The sequence below is a fragment of the Saccostrea echinata genome, unplaced genomic scaffold, assembly GCF_033153115.1.
Source record: "Saccostrea echinata isolate AGI-Se365-2 ecotype Australia unplaced genomic scaffold, CSIRO_AGI_Sech_v1 ptg000009l, whole genome shotgun sequence".
NCBI lineage: Eukaryota > Metazoa > Mollusca > Bivalvia > Ostreida > Ostreidae > Saccostrea > Saccostrea echinata.
The window spans coordinates 39,990,001-40,017,590 of NW_026889758.1; the positions used below are offsets into that span (position 1 = coordinate 39,990,001).

Sequence of the window (27,590 nt, forward strand, 5' to 3'; positions counted from 1 at the left end):
TATTACAAGAGATGTGCTGAGAGTGGGGAGGGGAGGGAAATGTTAGTACTTAGTAGGAGTGCCAAAATAATAATGAAACGATCTTATCTCTGCTATTTCTTAATGACTAAGAAATACCTCCATTCCAGCGTTGTTGGGATGCTGTTCCAATCCAATATGCCCAGCCGAGGCGGGTCCTAATAATCCACCATCTCCAACGATGAGGTCCCAGCAAAAAGAGCATAGAGAAGATTTCAATGTTAGGAAGGAAACTGAAAATAAACAATACATCGTTACAGGCCTAATATTTGACTATATGTTGTAGATGATTTACTTTATTTATTTATGAATTGGCTTATGGGTGTTGACATACTAAATTTTACATTTACAGAATACAGCTAGTATTTGTATAATTTAGGTTAATTGATGACCTAGTATATCTCACCACCACCACTAACCAACCCACCCCTAACCCCCCACCCCAACTTCTGCTAAGGCCTGAGTTAAAAAATACAGTCAAACCTCGTTATCTTGAACTTGAAGAAACAGAAAATATTTAGAATAACCAAGGATTCGAGATATCCAGGGTAAAATACTTGAGGAATAAGTGCAATTATTGGTTTAAGGGTGTATAATTATCTGGGGCATAATGTAACTGCCTAATGACTGTCCTGGCTTGTCTGCCCATCACACACAAAAATGTTTCATATTTTGAAATAAAATTATGTTCTGGCACAAGATATGGCCAAGATTAGAGTTATTGAAAGTTTAATATATTTAAGTTAAACTGGTCTATGTCATGTCAGGACAAAAAACCATAATAATTATGAAATGTCTTTTCACAATGTACATTATGGAAAAAATAATATGAATGTCTTATCATTGTCTCTTCAGATGCATTAGTCACAGCTAAGGTTAATTTTTGAAATGTAGGTCCATGAAAAAATTTCAATAATTTCAAGGTCTTTAGGTAAAAATCAAATACATATTGGAAAGGTCTTGTCACAGACTGCTGACGTGCACAAAGATAATTGAATTAGCAAAGCTTCTTCAGGTGCAACCATTTTAAGCCAATTTTAAGTTTAAAAAAATTTAAGAGTATTTTAAACTTTAGAGTAATGAGGTTAAAAATGGTTGTACTTCTTGGAAGTGATTTCAAAGGTTACATACACTGTACAATCACAACTTTCTTACAGGCCACCTGTAGTCAACTGGCCACCATAGTAAAGTATACATACCGGCCAATTTGTTCTAAAATTGTATCGTCATCTTGTCAGGTTATAATTGAAATCATATATATCAAAATAGTATCAGATCAAGCATTAACATAATAATGCTATAGTCTTTTTCAGGAACATCTTGCAGGTAACAAATTGGCTATTCTGTATTCAATTGCCATCCAGTTATAACCATTGATACAATTTTTGAAAAATAAGTCAAACTTCAAGGTCATGAGGTCAAATTTAACTTACAATAAATTTGGAAATGCCTCATCAGAAATCTGTACAAAAAATAGCTGTACAAAATTATTGCCCAAAAAATCAATAACAAATATTCGGTAATAAAAGATTACAAAACTCACCTCGACAATTGATTTTTATAATTAGTAAGGCAAATCTCACTCAAATTTTTTCTAGTTAGTGTGCATTCCAAGATCAATTATATCCATGCAAGTTTGGTTTAAAGTGAGACCTTCCGCCTAAAAACTTTAACCTTTTCACTCATCTGAAAATACAGGTCAGATCCACAATTGAAGCAAGTCGGATAGTGTGCATCCCTTTATACATCATCTATGCTAGTTTGGTTCAGGTAGCATTTGTAAAATATAGTTCAGTTCCAGCATCCAAAGAGGTTAGGAAGCGTACATTAACCCAGATGCATCATCCATGAAAGTAAAGTTCAGGAAAGGCTTATAACTATGACTTGGAAGTGAACCTGCTCCCCAGTGAAACTTAAACCTGGCCATGTGTCCCATCTGAAAAATGTAGGTCAAATCCAGCATCCGCAGCAAGTCTTATAGCTTAAGTGTTTATCCCTTAGGTGCATCATCCATGTATTAGCTTGGTCCAGATAAGGCTTAGAGAATTAATTGAGAATGGACTTGCTTCTAAAGCTTTAACTTATCTATGCTTAAGCCGACACTTAAATGCTAATGCTGGGGGTATAATATATAGCATATTGACACGAGATTTAGAGCTTTCTAAACTTTGTTGCAAAAGAGCAACAGTAATTTTGATAACTGCAAGGACTAAACCAAGATCATACTAAATGTTTTTGTGGGAAAAGTATGACACTTTCAATCCCCATGTTTTTTTTAACCATGCAAGCACAGTCTGTCAGTCACACGTCATTGATTCCAGTGTTTTGAGTCAGTGAGAAAAATGGCCATTTCTGGTAAACAATTTCATCAAAATAATATAAGGACAATTCAATTTTCATTTCCCATGAATTTAATGTCCATTCTTTTACAATATTGTGATTCTAGATCTGTGTTCAATAAAAATTTTCCATTCATTATAATTTCATCTAATGAATATCCACATCCATGACATCAGTTTAAAGTATTGAGTTATAAAGTAAATTGAATATACTGAACAATTTTCCAAAATATATTAACAGAATTAAAACACATAATAAGAGTTATCATTTTACAAAATAATTAGATCATCACTTCATTTTTTATTCACCATTTTTTGTTTCTGTAACTTTGACAAGTAAAAGTTTAATAAAGTCTGGTTGAGAATTCCAGGCATATTTTCAAACCATAAAAAACCATCTGTATATATGACATATTGTGTTACCTGTTAAAAAATTATGTGTCTTAATTATAAAAACTTTGGAAATTTGAATGCCGGTTGCCATAATTTTAAGATTTCTTTACTGTCTCTTCATAAGGATTGACCCTAATTAATAGTCTTAAAGAATGAACCTTTAATGTCAATACTGCCAGATCATGGAAATTTAACTTAATTTTTCATGTTAATAACCTATTTTATTCTACAATGACCAGGTTGATAGTGAAAGACATTTTTTTTTAAAAAATAGTATTTTGTTGGTCTGAGAGGCAAGAAAAATATTCAACAGGAGGCCCATGGGCCACATTGCTCACCTGAGTTACTAGTGGCACTACTGTTCTCCATCTGCAGATTATTTCTCTTTAAAACTTTGATCATATATTGTGGCCCCACCCTACTCTCTGGAGTCATGGATTAAACAAATTTGAATGTACACTATTTACATCCATATAAATATGACAATCATGGATAATTTGTTGCTCTTGTGTAAAAATAGATATGAACCAACCAACCAACCAACCAACCCCTCCCCTTTTGACAAGCAAGTTTAAAATATGTGAAGGGAACAATAGGTGGTCACTGGAAATTGCACAAACATATGACAAAAATATAATATCATTTTCCTGCTTTTGTTTTCTTGAATCAGAATTGTCTATACCATGATATATTTAAGCTGAAATTGTTATCATTTACAAGACAGACAATAAAGGCAAAAAACAGTCAATAATTATAAATTTTAAAATTAGAAGGGAGCAATTTGACAGCCTTATTTTTCATTATTCCTAATTCTTTACTTAAAAATGAAAACTGCACAGAAACTGACAGTGCAAAAATTAATAACAACAAAATCCCCCCAAAATAAGTATAAATAACTAATTTTACCATGAAAAAATTAATTTGAATTTAAAACAAAATATAGAAGCTATGAACAAAATTCCAACTTTCCTCAAACTAGTAGAACGTATTCTAGTATAGCCCTGAAATTTTTAAAAGATTTTCCCTATCCACTTCAGCGTAAAATGTAAGATTCCCTATTGTCCCCTAGGGATGGGTATCGGCAAAAATTTTGTATCATGATATATCACGATTTTTTCCCAAAAATATCACGATAAATCGTGATATTTTTACATACAATTTTTACTTCAATTTCATATGAATTTCCATAATATTTCCTAAAAATATGCTATAAAAACATAACTTTACTGTTTAAATATTTATTTATTTAATATAAAGAATGTTTGGATGCAGTTGTTTAACTGTTTTCAACATTTATTACACTTCCTGTAATTGTCATTCAATAGATTGAACAAACAAATGAATATTTATAGTTTTGTACCAAATACCGGTATTTTATGCTTCGTATCACGATACGTATCACGCAATAAAAAATCGTGATATACCGGCATACCGATAAAATCGCGCATCCCTATTGTCCCCCTCCCCCATGTTTTGATCAATTTAGAATTCACACTACTTTAGGAAGCTTCCACATATCATCTTTTCTTGTCCATTACTAAATTTTGTAAAGATTTTTTATAACATCACCCCTTTTATTGCTTTTCCTTCATTATCTCCCCTTGGAAGGGGATTGGCTCTTCAATTAGAACATTTATAATCCCCTTTACCCAAGAATGTTTTCTGTCAAATTTGATTAAATTGGCCCAGTGCTTCTCTAGAAAAGGTCAAAACTGTGAAAAGTTTACAGACGGAAGGGCAGACAGATAGATAGAAGGACAGACACTGGACAACTGGTGATCAGAATAGCATACCTGAGATTTCAGCTCAGGTGAGCTAAAAAAAAGACTCTTAGGTGTTATTGTAATATGACAATAAGATATTCTTGGTGTACTTCCATTGAATCCTGTCTACACCTTTAAAGCATTTGCAATCAAAGTTCTTTAAGTTTTGGGGCTATACATGTATAGAGTAGTTACTTGATTACTAAATGAAATTACTAGGTGTCCTATTTTGGTTCACAAGATAATTGACTGAACATTAATCAAAAAAAAAAATAAACAATGTGAAGTATTAATCATAATTATTCATGCCTCACTGCAGACATGGTGAACAGTTACTCAGAGGAAATTTACATCTTTTCCTTAAAGTATTAAAAGACAGCATGGTTATAAAATATCTTTTCTTTTGTTTCAGGGCTCTTTGAAAGTCCTAACTGAAAATATCAACTAGTAGTTATTTTCTTGCAAATTTTTGTCAAACACAAAAAGTATAGGCCCTATTAGTGAAAAATCATTAAAGTAGCTAAATAAACCTTTCTGTATATCTAAATAAAGCCATATAGCTAAACTCAAGCCTGGTGTACCTAAATCTAATGATTGTAATGGACCTCTTAAACAGAGTTCAATTGTATTATTACCTCATTTACTGTTTGTTGACTTCATATTTCAGTAAGTAACTGCTCCAGAATTACTGATACAGTTCAAAATTTTTAAGGCTAAGAAACTACTTTGTAATTGCCTCGTCCTTTCATGGGATGTTACCTGTTGAGGACACTGAGACTGCAGAGAATCATTCCTCCAGAGATACCGCCATTCGAATAAAGACACCGTCCACTGAGCATTTCCCAATTCACCACATCGTCATGGACGTACATCTGCTAAACAAGGAAAAATCACTCAAAAATGTTTTGTGTTAATATTACTGGTTAGCTCAGTTTATCAAATTAACCACATTCTAAAAAAAACGTCAAACAAACTTGCGCTATAACATTGATATATACATTAATATAGAGACGACCTACCTGGGTTTGAGAATTGATAAAAATCCATGTATTATTTAGAACACATCAAATGATTCCAAGGATATACCTCACACACACATTCAGCAGGGCAACTTTCAAGGCGGCAATATGAACAAAAGAACAGCAGAAAATTCCCACCAAAATAAACACGTGACCAAAGATCAAAGTGCATCCAATGAAAAACAAGGTTTTCTAACCTATATATTCTATTTATAACATAAAAGTGGTCGACCTAAAACTATTGCATAATTAATATTTATGATCTCATGAATTTTTCCAGATGGGACTAACTTCTAAATAAAAAATCCAATCCAGAAATTTGTTATTTAAAAAAAAAAACAAGGTCAACTCCTTTCCAAAACCTGCAAAAGCTATTTCGGGGGGGGGGGGGCATATTTTTACCTCTCTTCGGAGCTTTCAATCTCATCTTGAAAAAGTTATGAACTTGCAACAGTAATTATTTATGAAATGAAAGTCGAAGAATAAACCTTCTAAAGATCAGCAACATACTTGCAAAGAAATTCTGTCTAGTCTATCTTAAACTGGGAACAAACTCAATAAATGTGGAGTTAACGCTAATCAATCATCTAATGATGATCTGAGATGGCAGCAGCTTTGAGTGGTGGATCTTAAGTTTTACAGCTTTTGCAGAAACCCCTTTTTTGGCATTCTAATATTACTTAGTCAGTAGACAGTTAGAATTAATGTTCAGCTTCAAGCTGTCTTAAAAAACTAATATTTGAATAAAACGTGTGTAAGCTTTACATGCGCGGATTTAAAGAGAGGGTCGAGGGGGACCGTCCCCGGAAATTGCAGAGTTGTTAAATGTATATATACTAAAGCAATTAAAGGGAAACCCCCGAGAATGCGGACCCCTAGTAATTCAGTAGAATAAGTCATCATTATGAAGCTTAAGAAATGAAGTGGAGCGACTATATAGCTAACACCCCCCCCCCCAAAAAAAAGAGAAAGAAATAGGTTATTTGCGTTTTTGAAACTGCGGACCCCTAGTAAGTTGGTAGAATAAATATGAAGCTTAAGAAATGGGGTGGAACGGCTAACAACCCTCCACCCCCCCCCCCCAAAAAAGAGAGAAAGAAATAGGTTATTTGAGTTTTTGAAACAGTTTAAGTTTATGGAATTCAATATACGACAGTCAACTGCTTACTGCCAACTGCCTTTAGATGATATTGCCTATTTGTTATCTTAATAGCTTTAATACGCACGCTTAAATAAAATCCTATATGATAACAAGAAAAAACTACAAACGAGAGTAATAAAAAAAGGCGTTCGCGTTATTATGGCTTTTTTTTTTGGCGTTGTCTTGCAGGCAAAAAATTCAGTAGTTTATTTGTCAGGGGAGACTTAAAGGCGTAAAGCGTCAGATAAAACTCATTTTACGCTATCTAAAAATAGTTGATCTTAGGCAAGGAAGCTATTTCAGTTTTTTTTTTTGGGGGGGGGGGGGGGACAACACAACAGAAATCCCTTGACAAGTAATTAAAAAGGTCACAGGCGTCATTATTGAGGGAGTATAACTGTATGTATATTATGTTGGTATGTTGGCAACACCCCCCCCCCCCCACCATCACCACCACCAACAACAATGGTCTACAGACCCGACATTAGCCAATAAATCGATTTAAAAGAAGACACATATAACAAATAAAAAATATACGAAAGCCCAGTGAGCTTATTTTCATGGGTAAACTTTGCATAACCTTCGAATAAACGCAAAAATAGCGCGAATGAGCTCGAACCTTTTGCGTTATAATGCGATACTTTTGCGAATAAACGCAAAACTTTCGCCTTATAACCCATTACCTTCGCAAAAAAAAAAAAGAAACGTGCAACTTTCGCGTCATAACGCGTAACTTTTGCGAGCAAACGCGAAACTTTTGCTATAAATCCCTATATAAGTCCCTATTTTCTCTTGATTAAATGATCTAGGTTATTCATTACAATGACCCCCCCCCCCCCGATCAAATGAAATTGAATCATTTGCCTGCAAGGAAATGTGGGAATTGATTGTTTTGATTAAATAAGGAAATATACCTTCTTCCGATTTACTTTCTCGCCTTCACGGTTTTAAAAATTCAAAATATGCCATTTGTTGTTATTGTTGTAAGAAGAACTCTCGATTATCGCCTACATTTACATCCATTTAATTCAATATAAATGGCAGTTTGGCCATTAAAACTTGTTCGAATACAAAGAAGAGTTCATTAGTAATGGATTAATAATTTTAAAATCAGTGTGAAAAAGTTAATCTCTCTTATTTACAATTCTTTTCATGAGAGAAAGAAGAATAAGTTTTGTTTTATGAAAATTCACATAAATATCTGTATAAAAATGAATCATTCAAATATTTTAAATTTTGAAATTGACTTGGAGGTAGGATCGAGGCAGAACAATACTATCGTTCGAAGTTCTTTTCTTGCTATCAAAGAATTTATTCAAGTATGCATATGAAACTTTTTAAAGCAATATGAGCTGCAAATTTGATGTCTGAAATTTTTGTTGCAAAATTGTAATTAACTATTTCAATGACAGGAAAAAAGAACGTTTATAAAGTTTTGTTGTTCATATTTGCGATGAAAGAACTATTTTTAAGCTTTGGTTGAAGCAGAATTACATTATTGTCGTCCTGTACAATATTGATTCCTTATATAATACTACATATTCGATTGTAAAGAAATCTTTCTTCTGAAATTATTTAATACTTTATTTAAGTCAAATTGATCAAAAAGGTTCAAATTACATAGAAATTTATCAAAATAGCACATTTTAACAGCAAAATTAAATTCTCATATTGCTTTAAGAGGGCTGGGTGGTCATTGGTATTCTTAGACTATATTGATCTCCTTTAGAAGAAGAGCTCCATATAAGGATATACAAAAATGATCAAATTTTAAAACTAAAATGTATGATTTTTTTCTTTGCCAAATGATAGTTGACAGCTGAAGATATCATATCTAAAAAAAATAAGTCATATCTGATGGTTAATTTGTTGACCCCCCAGCTTAAGATAAAATGGGCAATATCATCTATAAGAAGTGGCAGTTGACAGTGAGCGGTCGGCTGTCGTATATGGAATTGCATAAATGTATCACCTCCATCTCAAAAGTTTGATATAGTGAAAATCGTGTTATCAACTGAGAAGGTTTACTAAATCGTACAAATGATTTTTGAAACCATATAAGTTTGACCTATCAGGATTTGACCGCGTTGGTTCCGATTTACATCACTCTGTCAATGCGTTTTATTTTGCTAGTTTGTGAATAAAATTTGGTAGAAAACAATCTAACACATTGACATAGCAATTATAAGGACCCTCTATACACTAGAGGAAAATATTTTTTGGACATTGAGAAAATTATAGTGTGTAAAGGTGTAAGTATTGAGCTTATCTATCACATTTTCAACATAGGGTGCCTTGCATTTACCCCCCGGAAAAATGTTCAAAGATAATAAAGTACTGATGAACATAAATCACTGTTGTTTACTTAAGTGGGCAAAATATCTGCAAATGAAGTGTTCTATCTATTCATCTTGGCCTATTAAAGTGTTATGAATGCTTGATTTGATTGCAAATTAAGTAATAAATTGTACATTTCAATTTATTTTATTCTTGATCAAAGGGCAGATCACTCTATTTGCATAAAAAAATCACAAAATCAGAACTCTCTAGTGTGCAGTGTATAGAGGGCTCTTAAGGGTTATATATGTAAAGAGATCAAATTCAAATCAGGTTACTTTTTAGTCAGTTTCGCTAGTCAGAATGTTCAACCACAACAAAACGAAACAAAACAAATGCGACTGTTGACAGAAAGACGGGTTGACATTGCCAATCTAAAGACTTTTTTGCTTTGATAACAATTCCGTTTAAAAATCCTCCTCCATTAAATTGAACCATTTGATCACAAATGTAGATTCTAAGATTTTATTTTTAATTATTAGAAAGTCTCTGTTGATAAATTTAAAGAAAAATTCCCATGTAATAAAATCTTTAGATATATGATACATTTTTGAGGTTCTCTGTCATTTGAATATACATGTAGTGTACATGTAACGAAGTTGTAAACAAACTGAAATTTTTATATTAAATCGGGTTCGGGATTTGCTCATTTAGTTAGACCATCTAAACAAATAAGAAATATTTTTGTATATAAATACTACAGACACTACTATTCTGCTATTAAATTAAAAATAAATTATAATCAGTTTATAAGATATAGATCTAGTAAAAATCCATTTGCATTTTATGATTCTTTTTATTTTGAATCGACTATTTTTTACCTTCATATCCTATGTTTCGTCAATTATACTTCTGCATTCGAATGATTTCTTTTTGGCAACCTCTTTAATATTCATGTTAGACATCATAAAATATGATGAATTGAATTGTTTAGTTTTATTTATTTATTTCTTTTATTTTTCCTCTCGGCTAACCGGAAAATGACGGATAGTACCGAAGTCAGATACTGAAAACAATATGGCGGGATGAGATGAACCGAATAGAATGAAGAATTTTTACCATGGAGTTTTATGTATCTTAATCGTTAAAAATGACATGACATATCTGTAATAGTAAATATTTGATAATATTTAACCTATTGATCAGAAACCATGTGTGACCATTGCGCAGAAGTTCTTCAGCTAATTGAGAGTTGTAAGTTTGCATCTCTTCATCTGTTCATGCTGTCATTGTCTCATATTCTCATTCATGGAAATACGTTACGTTGATATATATCCGACATCTAGATACTATGCTTTAAGATTATTCAATTGATGATGACATTTTTTGGATATTGGATTTGCTTGTCTTATTTTCTTTTTCTTTTTACAGACGAAGAACGATGCCTTGGTGGTTTCCACATGAACAAAAGAGAAGTTCTCTCTTTTGTAAGCTACGCCAACACGTGGCCTCAAAGGTGTGTATTACATATTTGGAAAATGATATAGCAATGAAAAATAATCAGATATTTTTCTTTTAATTCAATGGCTAAACAAATAAACCCTAATCTATGTTGTTTCATAAACATTGAACATTGAAATTGTGTCTCGTATATCTACAGTGTATTTTCATACGTTTTCCAGAATCAAACATGAAGGCTTGCGAAGAGAAGTGGATTCAGGCAAAAGCCTGTCCACTTCTCTAAAGAGAATAATCTACAGTGCAGCATTGTTTTTTCCTTATAACCAGTACAAATAAATGGCACAATTCTCAAAGCTAAAAAAATGTTAATTTTTCAAATTTGAAGACAAATTAAGATGCCTACTTTAGTTGCTGAGAAATAGACACTAGCAATGCCAATTTAATTTAATTAGTATGAAACTTGAATTGACAATTTTTTATCACTTCCTCTTAAATCAAAAGTAGCGTAGATGTGGCAGGATGCATGTTTTAGACATTGTAGATGGCATTGTAACATCTTTGAAAAACTTTTAAAGGAAGAAAAATATTAACAATATTTATTATTCCAAATCTTTCAGGCAATGCATGTGCTGTTTCAAGAACTTGAAAAATTTTGAGAAACTGAACAACATGGTTCAGGTAATATGCAGTGTAGCTATCCGAGTTATCCAAACTATGCCAGAGGACTTTGATAAGGAACAACAAAAGGAGCACGAAATTAAAAAAGAAGAAAAAAAGGAGAAAATTTTAGAGGGTAAAGATGGAGAATCTACAGTGCAAGGTAAACATGTCATTATAAAGTACTTTTTCTGTTTTTGGCAAATACATACATGTACATCTACTTTATTACTTTAGTATGTGTGTTTCATTACAAATAAGCAATTTTTTTTTCCAATTTCTTATTGTTTGTGTGGATAATGGTAAAACAGTAGAAAAGGAGATTGCCATGGATACAGATGATGAATCAGAAGATCCAGAGAGATGGACCATGGAGGAAAAGGAAAAGCTACTCCACTTTGTTACCAAAATCTTTCTCCTTAACTTCCCTTCCTATATGGCATACAAACACATGTACCACTCTTCACTTGAGGTTAGTTTTGGATTATATACAAGTGTATGGTATATTCTTGTGCTTATAGTATGGTTAAAAGAGGATTAAACATTAAAAATTTCAGTTCACTTACAGGATGGTTCTGGCATTGTGTCTAATTTGTTTTGATATTTACATGAACACTGTGGGATAATTGCAATTATGATAATATTTAAGAAATTACATTTTTTTTATAATATGTATTTTCTTTTCTAGGAGCTTTCACAGCAAGAAACAAGTGCTTTGAATAACTATTGTGAAGTGTCGGTATGTTTGCTTTACCATTATTCAATTTGAACATTCTAAATACTCTCAAGTTAAAATGTTAATCACTTGGGGAAAATACACGTAAATGTCTGATATAAAAGTATCCATGATACTCAAACCAATTATTTACAGTCTTTTACTTATGGACAAAGATTTGTTCAATATACACTGTATATATCCAGTATGCATGTACATGTATAATTAAAACATATATTGATGCAAGTTCCATTTTAAAAATCATCATATTGTCCAGAGGAAGGTCATATTCTGCAACATCTCATTTCTAATGTTTTCTCCATCGACAGGATCCCGAAGTGCCATTGTTTCTTCTCAGAAATGTGTGCTTTTTCTGTGACAGTAATGGAATTGGAGCTTTGAAACAGTGCTTTGAGAAAGCCACACCAGATTCACTGCCATTCACATTTGCCCATATTCTCATCACACTTATTGCAAATGTATGTACATGTATATACATTGAGGATCTAATTTTAAAGAATGTGCCATGATCATCAAAATTTTAGATTGTTATTCTCTAGACAATAATGAACTATAATATAGCAATTATCATACATGTAATTGTTTTTTTTTTCTTTGGAAATGATATAAGTATGATATATATGTTTACAATCATGTACCTGGCACATTGCTCTTGTTTATATTCTAGTAGATAAACAATACATGTATGTTTTGGTTTGATAATTTTCAGTTACGTCTGTGGATGAATATCCCAACAGTGATGCAATATATTGTTCCATTAAGAACAGTTGTAATAAGGTTTGTTTTTTAATGTCAGTTATTATTAAGATACGCTGTATACATACACGTATACAGATACACATAAAACCTATAAATCCACTGCCAATTTACCTCGTAAAACCTGCATTTCATACTCATTGACTTTCTAGTGTTTAATTTTCAGTCATAAATTTTGAGTATCCACGGTAAACAAAACTGAATAAATTGTAAACAGGAAATTTATTCTTTTGCTTCAGATTTAGTCCAAAATATCTGATGTTTTCCTGGCTTTTTTACTATTTTTACGTTTTATGTGCGAGGAAAACGTCAGAACCAGGGCCATTATGAAAACTGGGAATTCGCGGCCTCCAACCAGAGCGGCATTCTCTGGTTGATTTTCGATACTTGCAAAACGAATGAAATGTCAAACTCACAATTTATCAATAGTACAATGCTTCTAGTACTCACCAACTTCGTTTTTATGGTTTGTTTATAAAATATACAATCTGATGGAAATTTTTTATCTGACTGTCGAGAATTGTTTTCATTTCGTGCAAGTTAAAATTTTTCAAGTCCTGTATCAAAATGATGAGTGATGTTTTCTTTTAATCGATATTGTTGAGTACTAGAAGCATTGTGCTATTGATAAATTGTGACAACGGCATTTAATTCGGTTCCCAGGTATGGAAACTCAACTCCGATTGGAGACTGCGAAATTTCCAGTTTTTGTAATGGTGCCGGTTCTGACGATTTCCTGGCACGTAAAATATCAAAATCGTGAAAAAAGCCTGGAAAACATCCGATATTTCGGACTACTTCTGATTTTTATGGCATGTTCATTCAAGTTTAACTGTTTTAGTAGAATTCAAAACTAAATACACTCTTCAATTTATACCAATTAAGGTTTATCTCAGCCATTGTTACGGGTACATATATTGAATGACCACCTGTTTAGTGACTTTTTGAAAAAAATCACAAAGCTAGAGAAAAATAAAATGGAGAATTAACTCAAATATATATTTACATGTACTTTAAATGTTTGTCCCTTTCTCTTAGAAAGTTTATCCAATTTTTGATGCCAATAAAGGCTTTTGTAATTTGCAGGTATATGTGCAAGTTGTCTGATAAAGATCTGCGAATGGCTGGAAACAGAAACATGACTGAGTTAATGTGGGCCGCTGTCAAGGAACCACTGGAGACTCACTTTCAGTTTGACAAAGAGGGATTAGACCTGGCCTTCAAGTACTTCACCTGCTCAACACTCACCATAAGACTGGCTGGAATTGCTCAGATCAATGTAAGCAGTAGTCTATTTGTGTATAAAGGACATTTATTTTTGTGTGAGAAATTATACCTTTGTTTTTTCACTTCCTTTCTTAGCTTTAAAAAAAAAAAAAAAAGACTGGATGATTTGAAAAATTATTGACCTATTTCTTTTGTGATCTTTCAGGGATTTTATATGAATGAGTTTGCAAATTCTTTTCTTAGCTTCTGTGAGCTACAACCTATCAGAAAGTAAAAAAAAAAAATGTTTCTTTGGGTTTGTGTAATAGTATTTACTGATGGTTATACCTTTATTTTTCAATAGAACCAAATCAACCTCTACAATGAAAGTTGTAACAATGAAACACTGATGGACACTGAAAGGTTTGTATAAATTGTTCTTTTCTGTTTTGTTAAAAAAAAAAATAGTAAGTGGCAAATACACAATGTACATGTACATTTATTTTACCTCTCAGTAACACCATTTACCTTTATTATGTATTGCAATTAGAATAAAGTAGTAAATTATAGATAAAGAAAGAAAAACTTGTTATGAGTAATAAAATAAGGTATGTGATCTTCATTATTGTAGTTATGTAGAGAGGGTTGGACACCAGTTATCACAATGGCTTCTGGACAACAAAATAATTGAACACATATTTGGACCTAATCTTCATATTGAGGTACTGCACTTAATTCAGCTCTTAATGAAATAATTTAGAATACACTTGATATACTGGTGAAGATGTGTTGCTGTTGAGCATTTCAGTTTAGCAGTGTAGAAAAGGCAGAAAAGAGGAAAGCAACCATTAGCTGTAATCTCCCTCGCACATCCGTCACAGCCTTGATCCCCCTTTTTATGAAGTTCATCAGTGTGTTTACCCTTCTAATACAGATATTATTCAACCCTTCTGATAAGGCAACCCCTTATACCTGTCGTCATCAATATGCATGTTTTCGGCTTTTAGCCACTTTCCCTATGTGACGTCATACATTTCATGGTTGGTTAATTCTGAACACTGATTTTAGTGCCCATGAACCAAGATACCCTGATGACCAGTTTTCATAATTTTTGGCCATATAGTAAAAATTTTTTTTGCATATTATGTTACCCTGCATTTCTTTTCAGTATAGTTTAAATACACTTCCAAGTGAAGCATTAACACTGGGCAGGCAGGCATTTGAATTTATCACATGTATCAAGCAGTCAGATGGTGATATATTTAGATGTATAGTCTTATAGAATCATTTTTTAGTCTTACTGTATGGCTGCCTCATGTATATTGAGACCTGCATTGTGGTTGGTCTGATGTATTTCAGTCTGTTTGTTACTTCTACAAAAAAAAAAAAAAAAAAAAAAAAATACAAAAAAGAAATAGTTCATAATGCCCTCAAACACAATTTGCTGTATAAATGCAAAATGAAAAAAATTCTGAAAACTTTTTTTTCGTTAAAGAAAAATAAATGAAAAAAAAATGAAAATACATGTATATGTAACATTGGACCCTGATACCTTAAAGTGGTGTAATTTGTTTTAATATCAGATTTACACAAATAAGCATCTTATGGCTTACAATTAACATTTTTATAATAAAATATCTTGTCTCAGCAATATTTTCTAACAGGATGAAGCCCTCAACTTGTAAATTGATTTACACTTAAACTTTGGAATCTCCAACACTGATATCTTAAATATTATGGATATGATGAAATGAGTTGGAAGACACAACCACTTTCTTGATTTTTTGGATATCTCAAAGTTTTTTTTCAGTTTTTTTTGAGTTGGAGATAATGAGGTCTGACATAACATGCATGTTTTGTAGATTATCAAACAAAGTCAGTTGATTTTGAATTTATTAGCTGTGGAAGGAAAGATTACAAATGATCATATTGACTGTATATGGGCATCAAGTCAGGTAAGCCATCTCAGTTTTGTGAATGTCATACTGTGTAATTGACTGCATCCTTTATGAACACTGCTGAGAAAAGGAAAGAAAGAAAAAAGAGAAAAATGATGAAAAAGAATAATTACCAATCCTTTAAATTTCAGCAATGAAAATGGAAACCAATTTTGGGGAATGGGGTGGGGAGTTTGAATACCTTATACATGTACATGGAAAAAAATGTCAACCTGCTTTTTTCTGTTAGTTGAAGCACTGCAGTAAACAGGTGTATGATATCCTGATACCTTTGATAAAAAACCTTGAACTCCAGCCTGTGCAGCATCTGTTAAAGCTAGTCTCAGCGCTGGAACCCACAGCTCATAATGAATCGGTATGTGTCAGTAATAAGTATAATCTTTACAGCCAGAGACTAAATACTTAATGCATGCATTTCAACTTGCAAAAATCTATCAATGTCAATTATTATATTCATTCATATTTACAGTTGGAGATATTTTATCTTTGATTTTTAAATTGAGAATAATAAAAATCTCTACAAAAAAATTGGTTGTGAAAAACAAGTGATATCAAGAATGTAGAGTGTTTTGTGATTGCTTTGCTGTATGTATAGACCCTGTACCTGGCCTCAGCCCTGGTGAAGTGTGTCTGGAACACCTGTGCTATCAGTCAGTCAGCCCATCATCACGGCCCCCTCCCAGCCACTCTGGCTTCACTTCAACATGAGGAGGATGAACTTCATCATGGTACATGTATTATGAAACCCTTAGATTTCAATTGATTAATTTATCCATGTGTTGAAGAATATTCAATATTTTTTTCTCTTAATATTCACATACAGTGTATGGCATAGAAGGTACATAATTGTGAATTTCATTTACAATATACATTTACATGCACAGTGGCGCCTTGTTAATCCGGACCCCTCCATCTCAAACAAAATCGTCCGGATAAGTGAATCGTTTGGATAAGTGAATCACTTCTTAAAAAACCCTCTCAAAGCATGTATATATGCACATACTGGTGTCAAATGTAAAGACAACGAACAAAAACTTTATTACCTTGATTTATTGATTTTATTTTTATAGTTTTAAAAAATGTAATTAATTTAAAGAAAATATTAAAATGTAGTTTTCATTGTACACAATATAAAATGGATAGGCAATTTTATGGCTGAGCCATCCTTTTTTAACACAGGAAATTTTACTCGTTTTCTCTTTGGCCTGTGGCTGCATGAGATGGCCAAATTTGATCTGCTGCTGTTTTATTATGCCACATTTGATAATTATTCAAGCTCATATGATATGACAGAAGTGTTCATTATCGTCATTGAAAATGTTCAAATAACTAATCGCATATGTTCGTTATACACAGGACTGCTAGTAACTGAACACTGCAAATACAAACACGCGTAATCAGTGGGAGTATTGTAAATATTCAACATTAACACAAACTCTCATCATGATTATCAATATTTTTTTCTCCAATTTTTAAATAAAATCCTTTAAAAAATGTAATTGGCTTCTATACCTAATGCAAGCTATGTATTTCTCTTCCAGAATAATGTACATTCATAGACTCTAGTACATTAAATAGAAAGGTATTTTTTGAATTACATGTATGTATTCTTTTAAAATGTCAGGATGCGGAATGCAAATTTCCAGATTAATGAGACAGAATAACATGGAATAAAATCGCTTCCCAAAATATTTCATGCCGAAGGTGTAGCATCCGGATTAATGGTATCCAAATTAACGCTGCTCCACAGTATCTCCAGCTCCCCCCCAACCCAATTTGTTGAAACAAGATATTTCTATTTTCAATAGAATTATTTTAATTGGTATTCTGTTAATAGGGAAGGTAGGAAAACATGAGATGAGCAGTAGTGACAGCATACAGGTATCTGATGATGAAGGCCATTTACAGGTGATTTGTGTTTTCTAAATATTTCAATTTCTTGTAATGATATATGCATACATGAATTGTCTGTAATTCTTGAAGTAATTGTTTTAAATTGAACATTTGATGGAATCAAAACCTAAAAATTTTTTTTACATGTTAAACTTACATGTATTTCTGAACTGAAGAATTTTTTTTGAAAATACAGTGTTTTGCCTTTCAGCTGGTAGATGTTCAGGTCCGATCCCCTAAAAAAGTCCAGAAATTGATCATCCGACATGGAAGGATACACAAACATCACCATGGACACTGTTGTCATGGTGACCATGAAGATGATTCCGATGAGGAGTGTCATGTTCACAGTGATGGAAGTGATCCTGATTCAGAATGTGAAAGGTACATTATGTATAATCATTTCTCCCCCCTCCTCCCCTCCCCCTTCCCTCTTAATGTTTTTTTGAATAACATCAGATGTAAAAATATGTTTAAGACTTAGTATATGTTCATTTTTTACCATTTTTTATCAATTCTTACAAAATTGATTAAAGAAAATTTGTGCATTAAATTTCTTAATTAGACATGTTCCTCATCCAAGAAGGGTCCCACGAGTCGCTCATGACACTGATGGAAGTGAAAGTGAAGTGGATGAGGAATCCAGTGAAGAAGAGGAAGAACTCGAAGAGGGAGAAATCTTACAAAATCGGCTCAATCAGCAAAGGATGATGGGAGTTCAAAGAGGGGGTAGATTTGTAAAAGGTCAGCCTCGCTTTCATTCTCAGAGGACTCAAGGTTCCTCGGAGGAAGAGGAGGAGGAAGATGATTCCGAGTATATAGACTCAGAGGAAGAGGAACATCTAAAAGAGGCTAGAATTGTCCAGATGAAACACATGCATCAGCAACAAGGGCAGGAAAGTGAGGAAAGCTCAGAGTTTGAAGAAGCTTTGCATGATGGGAAAATGAGTCATCAGATGGCCCAGAAGATTTTGCAGAAGCATCATTTACAAGAGCAGCGCAGACAGATAGAGCTTCAACATAGTCAGCAAAGGCAGCGTCGTAGAAGAATGGCAGGAGATCTGAAAGGTGGCCCAGTTAAAAAAGAAAGCAAAGAAGGAGGGGGCCAAGCAGAGAATGAGGAGGAACAGAAGCCTACAGTGGGAGGAACAGCTGACAAAAGTGTGGAGCAGTTGTCTTCAGGGGAATCGGGTACAAAACAGGTGGGTAGTTTTGACTAATGCTGATAATGGGAAGTCAGTTATTTTTTTTCTTATTTATGTGTGAGCAGTCACACTTTTTTTGCATCATGAAAATGTACTGGTATTTAAAGAATGCTCTGAATAAAAAAAAATGTTGTATTAGCAAGACTGACATTGTTTCCATCTATTTTGATTTTAAAGATTTAGCCTACCTGTCACAATGAAAATGAATGTTTTGAATGAAATATTTTTTTTTTCAGAGGACAGAAGAGATGGAATATGAGCCCCTGACTGCTACTATCGAGCAGGGACTTAGCAAGGACCAAGAAACTGAAATATTTGATTGCTCTCAGTTTATACAATCAGCTCAAAAGAAAAAAAGACGGACAGTGGATGGGTGAGATATATATGTGCATTTAATATACACTGAACTGACCAGCACATACATGTACTACACATTCTTTGTTAGAGCCTTGTACAGTTAATGGAGGATGCAAAGGACTGATTTTACTATACATGCATGAAGGTGAACTATTATTCTTCAATCTTTTAACAAAGATCTCTCGGAGTACTCATGATTTTTTTTTTACTTCACAGTGAAGAAGTAGATGATATAATGTCTCCCGACGATGGTGAAGGTAGTTGCCATAGTTCTCGAATGAGCACTAAATCGGAGAAAAACATGGCAGACTTTGAAGGAGAGGATTTTATCAGTGACGAGGAATTGGCACGTATTAATGGACCGTATAATCAACATCAAATGCAGCACCTAGCGTCCATGTTTCACACTCACCTGCCACATGGCAAAGGTCAGTCAGATTTTTCAGGGATCTGTTTTTATGTTGTTGAAGTTTAAAAGGGGCTGGACTCTTTTTAGGTCAAAAATGTAACTAGATAAGTAACTTTATAATATGAATGTTCTCAATGAAAAATGAAGCAACAATCCCAAAAATTCAAATATGGACCTAAAGTGTTTGAGATTCCAAATTTTTTTTATTTTCAATACAAGGTGGTTTGTCATAATACTTTAGTAATAGGTCGTTCGCTTTGTGGTTGGGAGGCCTGGGTTTGATTCTCATTTGCTGCGCCTTGTCAAACCTAAGACATAAACATAGGTAGTGACTGTTCCTTTGCCAAGTGCCTGGCATTAGTCCCTGGTCTTTCAGATGAGACCTTTTGGAAAAAAAAAACAAGGTTCCATATCATGGTAGGTGTTGGCACAATAAAGAACCCTTACTGTTCAATGGCCCTGAGTGTCGATTGTAGGTCAAATTTGAAACCCTTCAATGGTATCTGGTGACATCCCTATATGAGTGAAAAATTCTCAAATGGGACATTAAAAACAAACAATCAACTAGTGCTAATTGTAACGGGAACCGTTACAGATGTTCCCCAAACGGCCCCCCAAATCCCTTATGATGCCCCATTTTCTACAAGCTTCAATAAATTAGACAATACTTTTGTAATATAGATGGACACTTTATTTTTAAGGGTATTTCATTGGAAAACTACTCCGATATAGCCATATGGGTATTAGCCAATCAAATTTCAGCGCATGTGCTTGCACATGTTTTCTACATTGTTCACTTTAATTTTCTTATAGTGTCTCACAATACATACAGTTGTGTTAAATATTAAAGAATTTCATTGAAAAATAAGAGAGATGTAACCCTTTAAATATTAGCCAATCAGAATTCAGCATACGCACATGCAGGTCCTTGCATTCAATTTTGATAGTAATATAATGTAGGAGCTCTATGTGCCTATCCATGTCATAAATTTCATCCTGTTTTGTTGAAAACCAAGGGAGTTTTAGACATTTAAAGTTTCAACCAATCAGATTGCAGCACACCTGCATGCGCGTGTTTTCAAGAAATTTCCTATATAACATGTTGTAGCACCTTATAATATATACTTATATTCTAAATTTCAAAGTATTTTGTCAAAAAACAAGGAAATTATTGAGATTTTTGTATCAGCCAATCAGAGAAGAGTGCACGTGCATGCACGTGAGTTCACGCTAATTTGACCATGTTATCTTGTCTAGACTACTAATGTATCTTTATATTTTGAGTTTCAAAGCAATTCATCAAGAAATATCAAAGTTACGGCTTCATCAAGTATATCAGTCATTTCACTCATTGCACGTGCATGCATGTGCGCGCAAAATGACCTTCGTTCCGAACACCTACACAACATGCCTATTAACCCTAAAAAGATTTCATGTCAATCGGATGAGTGGTTCTATGAGAACACTCGCGGACAAAAAAGTACCGGAGAAGAAAGTAGAAAAAAAGAATAATAATAATAATAATAATAATAATAAGAAACAGAGTAAAAACAATATGTTCCCAAACTTCGTTTGGGAAACATAATGAATACAAGGCACTAGCCCCCCCCCCTTCTTTTTTACATGTATGATCCTATTGTAATGTTACTTTTTAAATTCTTGACGAGTGTAAGGGTTGGTTTTCCTTTCATTTTTGGGCTTGTTTTTTTTTTTCTTCTCATAATTAAAGATATTTTCTTTTGTTTACATTATCCTTTCTTCTCTGCAAAATATTGCTTTTTTTCATGTGTTTTCAGATGTTCTGCACCACCGTACCCCTGCAAAGGAAACCAGCCTGAAGACCTGTTCAGAATTCTCCATTGATAATGTTTGTCAGAAAGGCAACACACTTCTGTGGGACCTGGTACAGGAGGATAACTGCGTAAGTGTCCACTAGACTATTGATGCAGAAATGTGGTGTTAAAGCAATGAAATGATTTTATATTTTCATAGATTCTATTTAACAAATTTATTTTAGGTTTGAAAATGAAATGATAATGTAAGTCTGCTTTTGAATATATTGATGTGATTGAATTTGTTTTGACAGAATTTACTGCCAGAGGGACTGGCTAATGAAGCAGAAAAGGCCCTGTGTACCTTAGTGTGCTATTCCACAGATCGCCGAATTCGAAGGAAATTCATAGAAGCATGTATAGAAAACTTAGCTCATAACAGGTACCATATAATTATTCCTTAATTTCTTATGGGAATATTTCATATTGTCTTTAAGCAGGTTTTGGCCATAAAGGCATTGATAATCAGTTGGAATTTGATCTGAACCAATTGCATGAAAATTCCATTTTATTAAAAAGTTTGATTGGGATCTGTGAATAATGATAGATTTTTGTAGTGCTACTGCAAATTTAAAACTGCTTTAAAGGTATATTACCAATTTTGGATATTCATTGAAATTAAACGTTACAGAACAGACGTTTTCCAGTTTAACTTCAGCATAAACTAGACATTTCATTATGTGGTGTTTGTTCATTAGGTCAGTTGTTGTGTCACTGAGACTATTACCAAAAGTGTTCAGCTCTTTCCAGCAGTTCAGGGGTGGGGCAGATACTCATCATGTTACTTTGTAAGTACTTTTATGTGTTATAGTCATTTCATATCATGTTTTTATTAAGAAGTAATACAGTTAAACATAAAACACCATTTATATAATAAATTGATTTTTACAGCAAAGTGATTTTAATTCCCCATAGCCTTTAAACTATATTGTAACTTTACAGATATAATGAATTACATTTATAGCAAAGCAAAATTGTCTATCCCTGGCACTTCTTTATAAGAGTGTTTTACTTTATATGTAAATATAAATATTAAAAATTAAAAAAAAAAATATATGTACATGTATGTATTCTTATTTATAAACACAATGTATTTTTATATCATGAAGTGTAAATTTATATCCATTTTATAGTAGAAGTAGAGTAAAACTTGGTCATAGAGAACTTGGTTAAAAAAAAATCTTGCTCATAGAGAATGTTTAAAATGAATCTTCTAGACAATTTCACCAATTACATGTATTATATGGATATAAAGAATCTTTATTATACTGAAGTAAAATGAAAGGTTCCATTGACATCTTTATAGCGGAGTTTTACTGTATATACATGTATCTTTGTACATACTCAAGGAAAAAAAAATTTGAAGCAAAATAGGAATTTTTTTCCCTATCTTTACCATGAACATTTTTTGTAGATGGGCAGAGAAAGATTTGAACATGATGTCGCACTTCTTCATTAATCTAGTCCATTACACAGAAAAGGTCCAAGCTGGAGAGAAAAATCCAATGTTAGTACAGTACTATTGCCATCCGAGTCTCAGTAATATAAATTGTATTGACTTTCAACTGATACATGTGTTAGAAAGTAGCAAAATGTAAAAAGTTTTATTATGCATCATTGTCTATTTTAGTAGGTCTCTCAAGTTACTTTTCATTTCCATCCTAGGTACAGTCACAAGGAGGAAATTCAAGTGAGGCTGCTGTTTTTAACTTGCGTATTTTCTTCAGTTGTGTCCCCTGATGGATTTCGTAAGTTTCATATTATGTGACTGTCACAGTAAACATGTATTGATGAAATTGAGTTAACTTTTTTTTCTGTAAATGAAGGCATCTGAAGTTGTTTGATAATGAGCTGTACTGTTGTAGGGTTGAATCTGGAACAGGTGGACACTCTGTGGCGATGTGTGGCCCTTGATGAGGAATGTTCTGATGACTGCCTCAACTGGTTCCTCAATCAGGCCAAGAGCAAGGACCATCATGCCCTCTGCCTGGAAACATTTAAACACATATTCTTAGAAAAGGTATTAAACTGATCCCTTCAAAATGTGCAGAGTTACATTTAAAGACTGTGATGTTATTTGTATTTATGACTAGTGTGGAATCATTTAAATTCATAAGAGTCAATGTTATTGGGCAAACAAAATTTTACAAACAAAATGGGGACGTTATTTCGTGGGCTACACATTTATACTGTATAGATTCAATGATTCAAAATGTTTGTAAAATAAATGTTCATGGGGATGTTAATTCATGTGTAAGCGCGACTCACGAAATCCATGAACATAGGTCTCCCACAAACAATGATGATTCCACAGTATTTTGGAGAATTATTAATTTGTTTAATTTACTTCTAGATGCCTCAGCTAAAGGCAGAAACAATGAGTATGGTAGGTCTTAACTTGTTCCAGCAGCTTTCACATCTTACACGAATGGCAAACTCCTCCTTTGATGAGCAACTGTCTGAAAATCAGGTAAATATCTATGTCCTTGACGTACTTTTAAAGTCTGTGAAATACATTGTGGTACATACATACTTAGAACAAGAAAGATGAAGCTTGAAATATGACCAGAAGTTAAAGGATGTCTTTTACAATTCTGTATTTTCTTTCTTTTTCAAAAATTTTGTACACTGTCGGTAATGCTCTGTAGGTGTGTGGTATGGACCAACTTTGGAGTATTGCCTTGAGGGCCAATAACACTGATGTTAGTATGACAGCCATTCAAATCCTCAACAATTATTACATCAACTACGGTAATGGACACCTGGAAAAGGAGGCTGAATTCATACAGCGGTGTATGGACAATCTGACTAGTGCTCTCACTGATATTGAATCTGTAAGTACTGTATTTGTATATTTATCTTGTCCCTTTTTTGATTAATTGAAACAGTTTACCTGAATTTTGTCCTATTATCTAAAATAAACAAACAAATCTGCATGTAACTACTACAAAACATATTGTTCCTCAAATTTTGCATGTTTTTTTCTCTGACATGACTTTATTTTAAGTACTGCATTACAACATCACTCTGTTATCTGGATTTTAGAATCCAGAGACCCATTTACTGGTAATCCAAAGAGGTCTGGTTCTCCTTAAAAACCACTTAGAGGCCTTCAGAAAACGGTATGCCTACCACCTAAGGAATTGGCAGATAGAGGGGAAGGGGATAAGGAGTCATCAGAGAAACATACAGGAGAAGCAGTCCAGCCCTCTACGTCTGGTGTTACAGCCGGCAGGGATGGCTGACAAGGTTTGTAAAGATGTGAATCTGTGTCTGGTGTTACAGCCGGCAGGGATGGCTGACAAGGTTTGTAAAGATGTGAATCTGTGTCTGGTGTTACAGCCGGCAGGGATGGCTGACAAGGTTTGTAAAGATGTTATGTCAAGAGGTAGACAAGCAATAAATGTACATTGTACATACATGTATATGTTTACCCTAAACATGGAAATTATGACCAAGTGGAAACAATGACGCAGTTGAAAATTGGTACAGTCATTAGGATTTTAAAAAATTAAAAAGATACATTCGCTGTCTTTGAAGTGTGTTTGGTAAATATTTATGCTTCTAACAGACTCAGCTAGAGATGGTGTCCACAGACTTGGTGGCTGAGTTAAGAGCAGAAGTAGCTCGCTGGTGGGATGGTCTTCATAAACAGCAGATGGCACGACACCAGGCAGAGAGTGGTAGTCATGGAAACGCCATGTTGTCTCCCATCCTGGGTGCCATGTTAGGTGATGGACCAATCAGAATGATCACACTGGGGCAAGAACTGACGGTGGACATGGACGAAAAGTCATTAGGAGAGTTACAGTTCAAAGACAACCAGGTAGATGCCTTATTTTGTATGTTGAATATGGTTAGAACAAGAAATGTTTTAAAATTAAAATGCATAAATTAAAACATGAAGATAAAGTAGAATACTGTTAAATTTTTCTGTTACACTTCAGTTGGTGTTTGTGTCAGTGGGAGCAAGTCGTCCTCCACGGAAGACAGATGGCAGTTTGTCATCTTCCAGTCTTCCATGTCCAGTTCCTGAGAGACTACCTGTCATGTTACTGATTAGTGAACCACACTTCAACAAGCTCTTCCTTCTGTTGGAACAACTTGGCAAGCTACAGTTTACAATTCCCACAATGGTGAGGGAAAATGCAAAACTTTATATTATTGATATGCAGTTACTGTAAAACATTAATTTTTTGGGATGAGATTTTCGTGGTTTGAGGAAAAGATATTGGTTCTCTGGGATTTGATTTCATAGTTGAAAATTAAGCCACCACTATAGTTAATGATTTCACAGTATATATTGCACTGACAGGGACCAACCTAGACCCAAACTTTAGGGAGACTTCACTTCTCCCTCAGAGAAATGTAGGGAGAAGTTTTGAATTCTAGGGAGACTTCTTGGCGCACGTGGGAAACACTATGATCATTATTAAACTTTTTAAAAATAAAAAAATTTCATTGTTTATTACTTAAATACATTTCAATAATTTTTTTCTGTATTATTTAAAGATCCTAGTAAAAATGATTAAAAATATTCTTTAAAAAAAAAAAATTATATTTTTCCTATTAAAAGGTATCTAAATATCTAGCAAAATATATAAAACAATAACAATGTAAAAGTTTCTAATTGATAAACTTGTTTATCAAACTTTTTTTCATTTCTTGCATAATAGTATGCACAATTAACTTTTAAATGATTCAAACGTTTTTCTCTCCTCTCAGGGTTAGATTTTCAGGCTCTTGGCATAGTCATAATTTTTTTATTTTCTCTTCAAAATTTGTTTTCAATATTAAATTCTTTCTCTAAAAAAAAACGTTTTGGTGCAACTACTGCATGCTGTTTGAACTAGTTATGTTTATCAGACATGTGTAATTTCTTAGATAGTTGATAACACCACAATTTAACAGTAAAAATATGTCTGTATTCACAGCATGTATTAATTATTTGACAATAAAAAGATCTAAAATCATCTTCAACATCTTCGGCATGACATCGATAGCTGTCCAGCTGTTTTGCGTCTTGTTGTGTATAACTTGTAACAATGGACTTTTTCATACACGGAAGCGTAAAATCTAGAGGAGTTCCGACAGAGTATTCGATGCATTGGTCATTAGTAGCAAAACAGGTGTAAGTGCCCTGCTGTTTCACTTATTTCAGCAGTAATAACACCAGATTTATAAAATAGTGATGATACTACCACGTTTCTTAATAGATTTTTTATGATTTTCAATAAAGGAGGTGCAAATATTAAGGCGACTTAAACTTCTCTTTCGTGATAATTTACGGCGAAGTTTGGGGCTCAAAAGCGACTATTTCGCCTCAGTCGCCCCCTAGGTTGGTCCTTGACTGATGAGCATTTTTTCATTCTACAGTGGATATCAGAGAAGCATTGAGATCTATACATAAATAACTACTTAATGAATAATAAAACAAATTATCTTTATTCTATACCCAACTGTGTATCACTCAGTTTTAATGTTGATTTCACGCAATAGTGTGACATTCTGATCCGACTGTTGGGATTACCACACTGTGGTTTTCTGAATCCATATCACCCCTCTCTGAACCTGATGACGTAGTATGCATGATGTTTTTTCTTGCGTATCAAATAGTTTCTTGAAAAAATTTGTTTTGTTTAAGGGATAAACATTTATCCCAAAAGTTTTCTTGTATTGTATTTTACTAATTATAGCAGGGTATGTAATATGTTGATCATAATAACAGTAACTTGATCTTAAGAGCGGTATCATGTCTGGACAGATGCGGATCATCAGAAACATCTCGTTTGATCTGATGATCCGCACCTGTCAACAAGACGTGATACGGCTCTTCAGATCAAGTTACTGTTATAATAATACCTGTACATGTTTATTTATACCATAATGTTTTACAGTGCACACAGATTTTGATGAAGTTTATAAAAGCTTGAAATTTAATGGATTATTGCAAGTGCTTGAAATGGTTTAAATAAAAGGGTTCAATTTTTTTTTTCACAGGAAAGCCAAGAGAGATGGGGTCTTCAAACAAAAGCCAGGGTGTTGTCTAGAAAGGTGTGGGAGTTACTGATGTTATTACCCACCAATCAGAATATGTGGGACGGCTTTAAGAGTCTGATGTCTGAGGAGGTGTGTATCAGATAGAGCTAGTAATAAGTATTATAATATGT

General features: G+C 33.4%; 2 protein-coding genes across 2 annotated transcripts in view; one reads left to right on the forward strand and one right to left on the reverse strand.

Moving 5' to 3' along the window:
* Positions 1 to 9,921, reverse strand: part of LOC133182373 (B9 domain-containing protein 2-like) — a 613,772-nt gene extending 603,851 nt beyond the window's left edge. Inside the window, exon 1 of the mRNA XM_061317197.1 lies at positions 9,908 to 9,921. The gene's annotated coding sequence lies outside the window, so the exon portion shown is untranslated. The remainder of the gene's footprint in view (positions 1 to 9,907) is intronic.
* A 79-nt stretch (positions 9,922 to 10,000) lies between these two features.
* Positions 10,001 to 27,590, forward strand: part of LOC133182376 (ubiquitin carboxyl-terminal hydrolase 34-like) — a 45,787-nt gene continuing 28,197 nt past the window's right edge. The window contains exons 1-30 of the mRNA XM_061317203.1: positions 10,001 to 10,204; positions 10,382 to 10,466; positions 11,029 to 11,231; positions 11,380 to 11,540; positions 11,757 to 11,807; positions 12,113 to 12,262; positions 12,514 to 12,581; positions 13,647 to 13,839; positions 14,131 to 14,189; positions 14,398 to 14,488; positions 15,629 to 15,721; positions 15,954 to 16,079; positions 16,320 to 16,452; positions 17,562 to 17,632; positions 17,829 to 18,001; positions 18,183 to 18,819; positions 19,059 to 19,195; positions 19,396 to 19,607; positions 21,385 to 21,509; positions 21,675 to 21,802; positions 22,119 to 22,208; positions 22,835 to 22,927; positions 23,086 to 23,168; positions 23,286 to 23,440; positions 23,774 to 23,890; positions 24,069 to 24,254; positions 24,466 to 24,669; positions 24,992 to 25,246; positions 25,368 to 25,556; positions 27,421 to 27,549. Coding sequence (XP_061173187.1) covers positions 10,162 to 10,204; positions 10,382 to 10,466; positions 11,029 to 11,231; positions 11,380 to 11,540; positions 11,757 to 11,807; positions 12,113 to 12,262; positions 12,514 to 12,581; positions 13,647 to 13,839; positions 14,131 to 14,189; positions 14,398 to 14,488; positions 15,629 to 15,721; positions 15,954 to 16,079; positions 16,320 to 16,452; positions 17,562 to 17,632; positions 17,829 to 18,001; positions 18,183 to 18,819; positions 19,059 to 19,195; positions 19,396 to 19,607; positions 21,385 to 21,509; positions 21,675 to 21,802; positions 22,119 to 22,208; positions 22,835 to 22,927; positions 23,086 to 23,168; positions 23,286 to 23,440; positions 23,774 to 23,890; positions 24,069 to 24,254; positions 24,466 to 24,669; positions 24,992 to 25,246; positions 25,368 to 25,556; positions 27,421 to 27,549 — 4,440 coding nt within the window. The 5' untranslated portion in view covers positions 10,001 to 10,161. The remainder of the gene's footprint in view (positions 10,205 to 10,381; positions 10,467 to 11,028; positions 11,232 to 11,379; positions 11,541 to 11,756; positions 11,808 to 12,112; positions 12,263 to 12,513; positions 12,582 to 13,646; positions 13,840 to 14,130; positions 14,190 to 14,397; positions 14,489 to 15,628; positions 15,722 to 15,953; positions 16,080 to 16,319; positions 16,453 to 17,561; positions 17,633 to 17,828; positions 18,002 to 18,182; positions 18,820 to 19,058; positions 19,196 to 19,395; positions 19,608 to 21,384; positions 21,510 to 21,674; positions 21,803 to 22,118; positions 22,209 to 22,834; positions 22,928 to 23,085; positions 23,169 to 23,285; positions 23,441 to 23,773; positions 23,891 to 24,068; positions 24,255 to 24,465; positions 24,670 to 24,991; positions 25,247 to 25,367; positions 25,557 to 27,420; positions 27,550 to 27,590) is intronic.